This window comes from Squalius cephalus, assembly GCF_949319135.1.
Source record: "Squalius cephalus genome assembly, chromosome: 15".
Classification (NCBI taxonomy): domain Eukaryota; kingdom Metazoa; phylum Chordata; class Actinopteri; order Cypriniformes; family Leuciscidae; genus Squalius; species Squalius cephalus.
The window spans coordinates 5,006,357-5,017,068 of NC_137136.1; the positions used below are offsets into that span (position 1 = coordinate 5,006,357).

At 34.4% G+C, this 10,712-nt stretch overlaps 1 protein-coding gene across 1 annotated transcript; it reads left to right on the forward strand.

The window, feature by feature from the left end:
* Nucleotides 1-1,406: 1,406 nt before the first annotated feature.
* LOC307171824 (polyadenylate-binding protein 4-like) lies at nt 1,407-9,765 on the forward strand. Its single transcript, XM_079893696.1, has 11 exons — nt 1,407-1,632; nt 2,805-2,998; nt 3,087-3,202; nt 3,999-4,138; nt 4,219-4,313; nt 5,452-5,589; nt 5,861-5,956; nt 6,075-6,299; nt 7,585-7,663; nt 9,193-9,320; nt 9,654-9,765. The coding sequence occupies exons 1-11, from the start codon at nt 1,449-1,451 to the stop codon at nt 9,741-9,743; spliced, it is 1,485 nt and encodes a 494-aa protein (XP_079749822.1). The 5' UTR covers nt 1,407-1,448; the 3' UTR covers nt 9,744-9,765.
* The last annotated feature ends 947 nt before the right edge of the window (nt 9,766-10,712 follow it).

Genomic DNA, 10,712 nt, shown 5'->3' on the forward strand with positions numbered 1-10,712 from the left:
CTAAAGGAAAAACAAGTTTGATTTGAAAATAATAATATGAAAATCTTCTAATATGACTAAAACAGGGCTTATATAATGTTTCAACAATAAAAAAAGAGTCTTCAAATATATAGTTCACTTAAAATGAAACTTTCTGTTTAAATAAATAAAGCTAAAGGAAAAAATAGTTTATATATATATATATATATATATATATATATATATATATATATATATATATATATATTAAAAACCTAGTTTTTCCTTTAGGCTATATGAAAATGTATCTTCACGTTTGAAATTTTTACTATTTTTTTAATTTATTATCAATGTTGGAAACAGTTGTGCTGGTTAATGTTTTTTTATAACCTGTGATACTGTTTTCAGGATTCTTTGATGAATAGAAAGTAAAAAAAGAACAGCATTTATTTAAAATAAATCTTTTGTGACAATATACACTAATGTTTAAAAGTTTGGGGTAGAATTTTTTTCTTTTTTTTAAAGAAATGTATACTTTTATTCAGCAAGGATGTTAAATTGATAAAAAAAAAGTGATAGTAAAGATGTATATTGATAGAAAAGATTTCTATTTCGAATAAATGCTGTTCTTTTATTCATCAAAGAATCCTGAAAAAAGTATCACAGGTTATAAAAACATGTTAAGCAGCACAACTGTTTCCAACAATGATAATAAATCAGCATATTAGAATGATTTCTGAAGGATCACACTGAAGACTGAAAATGTAGCTTTGATAACAAATAAATCCGATTTTAAAGTATAATAAAATACAAAACCATTATTTTAAATTGTAATAATATTTCACAAATGTTACTGTTTTTTTCTGTATTTATGATCAAATAAATACAGGCTTGAGCATAAGAGACATCTTTCAAAAGCATTAAAAATAGTATGTTTCCAGACTTTTGACCAGTATTTATATATATCTAATATATATATTAGACTTTTTTTTGTTTTGACAAAACAACACAAGTTTGACAAAAAATATAAAAATACATCTTGTTATAAGATTAGGATTGATGGGGCTTATAAAATGTTTCAACCAATTAAAATGAATTAAAAAAAAATAGTAAACTTCTTTTTTTTGATTTACCTTTTTGTGGAAAACAAAAAAAGTTGTTTTAATCAACTCGCGACTCTTTTCCAACAAAGTAACGTTAGTGACCGCAAGAAAAGTTCCATAAAGGAGAATTAAAATTTATCGTGCGCTGTAATTATAATAAGCTAAATAAAACATATAGCCATATATGCAATCATGCTATGTCATGATGTGATTTTATGTTGTTGTTTTTCAGAGTGCAGAATAAAACGACGATGATAAACGTAATGTTTATTTATGATCTGACTGAATCTTTTAAATCCGATTCGTTGTTCGTTATAAGCGTTTGTCAGATTGAATCTCGGCTGCTTTCAGTTCTGCGTCGATCATAAATTGTAATATTTCTATCTGATGAAGATGATGTTACCCAGCAGCTCGCTGTATGTGGGCGATCTGGAGCCGGACGTGACTGAAGCCATGCTGTTCGAGCGCTTCGGGTCTGTCGGTTCGGTTCAGTCAGTCCGAGTCTGTCGAGATAAAGTCACGTGCCGCTCGCTCGGATACGCCTATGTGAACTTCGAGCAACACACTGATGGTGAGATGATTGAGAAGATCACAATTTAACATTAATAATCAGTTGACCAGTGTGATTTCATAAGTTTCCTCTGAAGTATTTTTGTACTTAAGCAAGAAAAAAAAAAAAAAAAAAGTTCATATGTCACTCCAGTGGATGTCAATTTCTGTAACGTTAGGCCTAATTTCTTCTTTTTTGAATTTAGTATTTTTTTCATGCCATTACATTGTTTAGAGCATAAGAAACAATATTTTACTCATATGTTATGCTATATCCTCTGTAGTGGACACTAGGACTCAGTTAGGCTATTTTAAAAATAAAAAGGCATAAAATGACATTTCTTTTTTAATCAAACTTTGTATGAAGATGATTCTCAACTATGAAAGATATAACGGAATGAATTGATATACCATTATGCACTCAGATAAATGAAGCCTTTTAAGATTTACGCATTGAATAACCCTTATGTATTTTATTTGAACATGTGATTAAGGATTCTTCAGTTATTCAATTAAAAATATGTAGGGATTGTTCAGTTAAAAAAAACTTTTTTCAATTCAATTTCTGGAAAAATAAAGTATCAGAATGAATTTTCTTGAAACAAGAACAAATGTCTACCAATGGGGTCAGAAAAATACACTTAGCCTAATTCAAAGGAAAAGCAAGATTAATTTTCAGACCCGCATTGGCAGATATTTTTTCTCATTTTAAGCATAAACTCCCTTCATTTTGATATTAAATACCTAAACAATCTTAAATAATATACATTGTTTTCTAAAAATGTTAAAATTAAACGGGATTATATAGCTAAAAACAAATATCTGCCAATGGGATGAGAAAAATAAACTTAATTCAAAGAGAAAACAAGATTATTTTTCTTAACCCTGCACTGGCAGATTATTTTTAAAGCAAAAACATTCAAAATACATCAAGATTGCAAGTTATGTTCTTGTTCATCTCAAGTAAATTTATCGATTTAAGAATAGATTTTTAGATATTTATACTTCTGACAATTTTTTTGCAGTGAATATGGGACAAGCTGTCACATTTCTGATTCACGTCTTGTTTATTGATTTGGGAGGAATCAATAAACAAAAAGCATTTGAAAATCTGCACTTAAAATGATCCAATCATTCAAGAAATTCCTAATCACATTTGCTTCTTTCTAATGTTGGATCTCCTTCACATCGTAGCCGAACGAGCCTTGGATACCCTGAACTTTGACCTCATGCAGGGTAAGCCAATGCGGCTAATGTGGTGTCAGCGAAACCCTTCTCTGAGGAAGAGTGGCGTGGGAAACGTCTTCATTAAGAACCTGCAGAAGTCCATTGACAGCGAGGGCCTGTTGGACATCTTCTCATCATTTGGAAACATCTTGTCCTGTAAAGTAAGTAGGTCCTCCACCTCCAGCTCTTATATAAGATGAGATAAATATTCAGCGCAGGAGAATCTGAAGCACGTTTCTTTTCATTAAGGTGTCTAGCGATGAAAACGGATCGAAAGGCTTTGGATTTGTGCACTTTGATACGCATGAAGCTGCTGAAAAAGCCATCGAGAAGTTAAACGGCATGTTGATCAACGAGCTGAAAGTGTAAGTCGTGCCTATTAAACGCATTGATTTCATCATGTTGAGTCTTGGAAGCGGAGGTTAAAGAGTACCTGAATAACTTGGGTAAAAGTGCAGATACCTTACAGCAAAAAAAGTCACCAATTCCAATACAACTTGACTTGAGTAAAAGTCTTAGAGTATCTGATTTTAGCAGTACTTGAGTATTTTACTCGTACTGTAAAATAAAAGATGCACTGGTATTCAACACCTATAAGAGACAAGGAGATGTAAAGTCGAAATAAAACTGAAAACCTCAATATTGCAATAAATCAAGGTCGACACAACAGAATCTTAAGTCAGTTTAGCTCAAGAGCTCAAAAGGGGCATAAGCAAACCCATTATTCAAAAAGGCCTTCTATATAATATTAATAAAATAATGTTAATTATAATTAAAGCCTAAAAAAGTCCATGCCTACATGCACTGGGCGTCATGTCCTCATTTGAAACACCTGCAACTAGCTGATAATGCACTTACATTCCTGTATTTTTAACAAGTTTGGGTGAACAAGGGAAAAGCACACAAGATCTAGTACCTTCATTGTCCTGTAGATGGGGATATCTCTTCTTTTGTAACAAATAAACCTCAGCAGAAATCGGTAGGTGCCATGCAAAATGTTGCAATACTCATTTCAAATGTGTTGGAGTAAAGAGTATACTTATTCAAAAAATGTAGTCAAGTAGAGAGTAAAAGTAAATTACTCAGTCAAAGTACAAAGTAACCAAAAAGATACTGAAGTGCAGTAACTTTTATTTTCATATTATATGTTGCACCTTTAAGGTTCGTCGGCCACTTCAAATCGCAAAAGGAGCGCGAGGCTGAAATGCTGAATAGAGCAAAAGAGTTCACTAACATTTACATCAAGAACTTTGGACCAGATGTGGATTCTAAGACACTGACTGAGATATTCAGCAAATTCGGTGAGGATTTGTTTTATGGAAGTAATGAAACATTTGTCTCTTGTTCTGTTGCGTCTTTGACACTTTTCTTTTTATTTTAGGCCCAACCTTGAGCGTCCGGGTCATGACGGATGAGAGGGGAAACTCTAGAGGATTTGGTTTTGTCAGCTTTGAGAAACACATTGATGCCAAGAGGGTGAGAGATGAAACAGTGTAGTGAACCAAACGAGGGAAAAGAGTGATCTGTATTTTTGAGTGTTTATTGATTTTAACACTCCATCACAAGGCTATTTTATTCTTTCAACCAACAGCAAACCACATGCACAGGATTATGAATATTATGGGCTGCAAATGATCCTATAGGCAGCATTTGTCTGGTTCTGTGCTTTAAACTTCACAGTTTTTAGAAGTTAATGCTACTTTTTTAAATTTCAATTTAAACACAAGAGCCCCATAAGTTGTGTCCTAAATGGCACTTAATGATGAGGTTTTGTCACCCTCCCCTTCTGTAACATAGTGCTATTTTAGTATTATTAATGTTTTTAGTGCTGTCAAATCGATTAATCGCATCTAACATAAAAGTTTTTGTTTACATAATATGTGTGTGTACTGTATATATTATTATATTTATATATATATATATATAGATATATCTATATATCTATATATATAGATAGATAGATAGATAGACAATATATACACACATTATGTAAACACATTTTGTTTTTAGATATTATTAATATTAATTATTTAAAATTTTTCATTTGAGGTAATCTGTAGAATCTGCACTACATGGGTCTGTCCATTTAAAAACATATTTTGGATATACTTTTGCATGTGACCCGTGACCCTACAGAGGATAAGTGGTTTGATTAAAAAAAAATAAAAAAAACCTGGAGGGAGACAGAATCGTACTGGAATGGGACTGAATACGCCAGAGCGGTACAAAATGTAAAGTTTGCGGGAAGAAATATAACTTATATCTGTTTTTTTTTTTTGCAAGTGATAGTAAATAACTGGTCACATTTATTCTAAAACATCTATAACCGTCATGTTTACATAGCTCACCTCACACAATGTTGCACTTATGATTTCTCTCAGCGTAGGACAGGAGAGCTGTCAGTCAATAAATGAAAAAAAAAAAAGTAACTTGCGTACATTAAAAAAAAAAAGTAACTCTGATATTTAAAAGTAGTTCGTTACTTTACTAGTTACTTGAAAAAAGTAATCTGATTACATAACTCAAGTTACTTGTAATGCATAACCTCCAACACTGATAATAAGTGGACCTCAGGCGGAAGATAAATAAGAGAATTGTGTGATGTAACCCCAAGGCCGTGGACGAGTTGAACAGGACGGAGATGAGCGGCAGACTCGTGTACGTGGGCCGAGCTCAGAAGAGACGAGAACGTCAGGCGGAACTGAAGCGACGCTTCGAGCAGTTAAAACAGGAGCACATCATGCGCCATCAGGTACCAGTGACGCCTCTGAAACCTCCCGCATTTACTACCATTTATAACGATAACTAACAATTGCTCTAATTTTAAGAGAATAGGGAAGTGCTCACATTGTTGGAATCACTTTCAGCATTAAGTATTGTTATAGTCATCATTATAGTTATTGTTATAATGATCTTTGTTGTTTTAGTTATTGTTATCGTTATCATTATAGTTAACATCACAGTTCTTATTATAGTTGTCGGTCTTGTGAACGGGTCTTAACACGCTTTGATCATCCTAACAGGGAGTGAATCTGTATGTCAAGAATCTGAGCGACAGTGTAGACAGCGATCTTCTCCTCAAAGAGTTCTCGCCGTACGGGAACATCACCAGCGCTAAGGTAGGAATTCATTTTTCATCATAAAGAAATAGTTCATGTCATTATTTGATTGTAACCCAGTAAATGCAAATGAAACAGCAGCCGGAGATCCAGGATTGTGTTTTTTTTTTCCATTCAGGTGATGTTAGATGGCGGCCGCAGCAAAGGCTTCGGATTCGTTTGCTTCTCCTGTCCTGAAGAGGCCACCAGAGCCATTACTGAGATGAACTGCCGCATCATCGGCTCCAAGCCCATATACGTCTCTCTCGCCCAGAGGAAGGAGGAGCGTCAGGCCCACCTCATCCACCAAAACATGATGAGAAGAGCGAGCTTCCATAGGCAGCAGCCGCTGCTAAACCCGCTGGTGAGTCCACACGCTGAGCACTTCATACAGGTCGAGATTCACATCAAATACTCTCATCACAATACAGAGTGTGAAAGGGTTACTTCACCCAAAAATGACAATTCCGTCTGTAATTACTCTCCCTCATGTTGTTCCAACCCCGTTAGACTTTCGTTCATCTTCAGAACACAAAGTAAGATATTTTTGATGAAATCTGAGAGCTGTCTCACTCCTCCATAGGCTTCTGTGTTATTGAAACTTGCCGGCTCAGAAAGTTAGTAAAGACAATGTGTAAAATAGTCCAAGTGACTACAGTGGCTCAACCTTAAGTTTATCAAGCGACAAGAATACTTTTTGTGCGCAAATAAACCCTAAAATAATGACTTTTCTCCCCTGTGAAGGCCTCCCTCCCCTCCCTTTACCTCTCTAATTCTGTATTATTTATTTAAGTAGTTTAAGTAGTTTCTTGAGGGTTGGTTTGTAGGGAAGGACTACACGCCTGCGCACATATATTCAAACGCGCATACCTATAGATTGAACTCGTAATATGCATGTGCACGCCATCAGCGTTCTCACGGGTTCGCGTTTTTAAAGTTTGCGCAGAGAGAACTTAAAGAGTTTTCTGTTAAAACGGTGTCGTGTTAGCGGCCCCTAAGTTAATAACTAATGATCGTTGCAACGGAAGTGAATTTGAAGTAACTTTAGCTGGACAATAACTTTATTCTAGAGCTGCTATAAAGCCAAAACAATCTCTGTTACTTTAATTTCCTAGTATCACTGTAAAGCCGCTTTGGAACAATCTACATTGTTAAAAGCGCTATATAAATGAGATGACTTGACTTGACTTGCCTTTATTCAACTATTAATTTTCTTCTGTGTGGACCTTTGAGTGAGCTCACGTAGTGTAACGGCGCAGCACTTCTGGGTTGTACGTCTCAGAACGTAGGCTCACTATTGGCCGACGCTGGTCATGTGTGTGATGCGTGTGATGCTGGCCAATAGTGAGCCTACGTTCTGACGTACAACCCAGAAGCGCTGCGCGGTTACACTACGTGAACTCACTCAAAGGCCCACACAGAAGAAAATTAATAGTTGAATAAAGTCGTTATTTTAGGTTTTTTTGCACACAAAAAGTATACTTGTCGCTTGATAAACTTATGGTTGAGCCACTGTAGTCACTTACGGGGTTGAAACAACATGAGGGTGAGCATTTACTGACAGAATTTTCATTTTTGGGTGAACTAACCCTTAAAGAAAAGCACATGTGACGGGTTTTTATTATATGCTTGATCCGTATGTTTCACAGGATCAGAATCACTCTTCATACCACATCACCCAACCTCAACCCGGCACTCAGTGGGACACACAGAACATCAGCCCTCAGTGTGAGCAGACCTTCTTAAATAATACACAACGTGCTTTATTTAGAGCAGGGTTTCTCAAACTGGGGTTCTTGAGTGGATCGTACAAATGTAAAACAAAAAAAAATCTAAATAAAACACAAAAATGTATTATATCATAAAATAAAAAAATAAAGATAAATTAAACCATTCAAATTAAAACTCTTACTAAAATGAAAAGCAACTTTTTTTTTGGTTCAAAATTAACTTAAATTAATTTAAATAATAAAAAAAATCTCAAATTAATATAAAAATGTAAAAATTAAAATAAATAGGTAATTTGAAATAAAAACAATCAAAATAAAAACACTAGTACACAAAATTGTAGAAAACATTTCAGCATTATCCAATGTCAGAGAGCTGTAAACATGTGAATGTGTTGCTAATTTATTTATTTTTAAATATTAACTTAAAATCTTAAAACTCCCAACTCGGAAACTTGTATCAAAATTATTCCTGAGCTTTCCAGTGGTAAATAGGACTTGAAATGGCGTTCATGTCCAATTTTAAATTAGGAAACTCATATTTATGATAATTCCGATATCACAATAGAGAGAAAACACATAAAGTGACCAGGGTTGCACCAACCATTCACACCACTTAAACTGGAACGTAAAGTCCACACTAGAGGCTTAGTAACTATTAGCTAGTTTGTAACTAACTCTGTACTTAATTCCTTTGCACCATTTGTTCTTAATGCAGAACGTAGCTAGTAGGTCGTAAGCTCTCTGTAAAGTAATGCGTAGTTGCAAAATATGACATATACCCTCAATGATCCTCAATTACCCTTCAAATACGTGAGCAGAAATTGTTTAAATGCTGTGAATTTCAGTTTATCCTTCACTCTTAACTTCTTTTGCCTCACGTAACCAATGGTAAATATAAGTTTCCATTCACTACAATACTACATAAGTAGGCATTTTTATATGTAAATAACATTCAGAAACTGTATTTGAAATTAATAAAGATCAATAAATCAATATGGACATTACCTTTATTTTTTACATTTAGTTCATGTTGAAGAGCCTCTAACAAAATAATCTATTCACATAATGTTCTCTCTTAAAATGTAAGCAAGTGTAAATGTCAGCATTATCATATATGTCTAGAGAATTGAAGTCTGTCAGGTAAAACAAGAGCTTATTGATGCTGTTCTGTCAGTTATTCCAACCGTTTCTCATGATCAGAGGCTTCCATAATAACTATATAGTTTATTATGTGTACAGTCACGCTTCAACACAGTTTTATGGTGCAACGCAAAAATATTTAGTAGTGCGTAAGTTATAACTTAGTGCCCATTTACATCAAAACAAGGCTGACGCCACAGCTGGTGTAATCGGCCCTGTCTAATCTGACACACCCATTTAAGTTCTTGGAGTCTTTACTAATGAGCTGATGACTTGAATCAGGTGTGTTTGATTAGGGAGACATCTAAAGTGTGCAGTGCTAGGGGTCCTTCAGGGCCAGGATTGGGAACCACTGATGGATTTCTTTATCATCTGTCTTCCTCACAGTCAGTCTCACTCACTGGACGCCCAGCACAGCTGCAGTGAACGGAGAACTGCAACACATGTACACACCTGAAGATAACAACCATCGCAAGTTCACAAGCGCACCGCAGGAGCAATGGGCTGTGCAACAGGTGCACCTCACATCTCACTAAATGAGTCGCTTAAAAAAGCGCTATATAAATGATTCACTCACTCTCTCATAAAATAAATAATTTTTTTTTAAATACAAGCCATCAAACACTTACTAAAAACAAAGTCATACAGACATGAAATTAAGAGAAACATGGTAGGGCCCGTGGCGAATAAGATCATTGAAATGCTGTTAGAGATTGATGAATCTGAACTGATTCAGTTGCTGCACTGCAATGAATCTTTGTGCTTGAAGGTTTGTTCCCGTTAGTTTGGCTTTGGTTGCTTTGATGTATGATTTGTCTCTGTAGTGTGTAATTTTTGTGTGTGTTCAGGTGAATGAAGCACTTGCTGTTTATCAATCTTATCAGCCAATGAACGCGACACCGATATCCTTCACCAGCCCTGTTATTCTCACTGCCTAGGACAGATATCAATGCAATGACCACAGCGTATTATTTTTTTTTTTAATGAATGTTAAAATATTCTAAGAATATTCTTTTAATAAATGTAATTTAATGAGAAAAATATTGTTCTGCAACAATATAAATATATTTGCTTTTTTTCCAATGTCAATTAAAAAATGTGTTTGCAACAATATAAATAAATATATTTGCAATTTTGCTGGTTTGTTTGTTTTTTCCAAGGCATTTTTATTTTAAATGTTTTCTTTTTTTTAAAGTTAAAAATACCAATGCCACATTTAATTTCCCACATTGAAATCAAATTTGCGTCAAGGCAGATGTAACCTGTAGATGACAAGTGTCAAATAATAAAGATTATGAATATAGAGCAGTATAGCAAGAAGACTGCATATAATAAATGAGCTTTTTTTTTTATTAAAAGAAAAAAGCTAAAAACAAGGAGGCAAAAAGCATAAAGATATTTTGGTAAATTCATATGACATTGACATATGACAAGGGATAGTTCACCCATAAATGAAAATTCTGTCCTCATTACCTCACCCCCCTTCAGTTGTTCCAAACCTGTATGAGTTTCTTTCTTCTGTTGAACTATCCCATGACCGCTTTATCCAAAGCAACTTACATCATCACTTCACACATTCACTGGTAAACAAACACATGACCTTGACGTTCACCTCTTATTTAAATGGACACCCATTTTGGTCACATAAGAATCATGCTTTGGTAAATCGTAATTATGAAGAGATTATAACATAGTAAGTCATGAATGATTATGAGTTGAAAAGTAGAAATTATGAAGTCATAATTATTACAAAAAGTCGAAATTAGAACAAAAACCCTCGGTTTCAAAGACAAGGCTTCAACCTAGTCCCAGACAAAAATGTGTTTGAGCTGTTTTAACCTAAAGTCACCCATATTTTGAAATAAATGCCATTGTTTTGTCTCAATATGCACACACCAGTAAAGTTT

Excerpts from the sequence above, each read along its gene's own strand:
- LOC307171824 (XM_079893696.1), top strand. The coding sequence starts at position 1,449 with ATGAAGATGATGTTACCCAGCAGCTCGCTGTATGTGGGCGATCTGGAG. Across the intron at positions 5,957-6,074 it reads GGAACATCACCAGCGCTAAG|GTGATGTTAGATGGCGGCCG; the intron begins GTAGGAATTCAT and ends TTTTCCATTCAG. Across the intron at positions 9,321-9,653 it reads AGCAATGGGCTGTGCAACAG|GTGAATGAAGCACTTGCTGT; the intron begins GTGCACCTCACA and ends GTGTGTGTTCAG.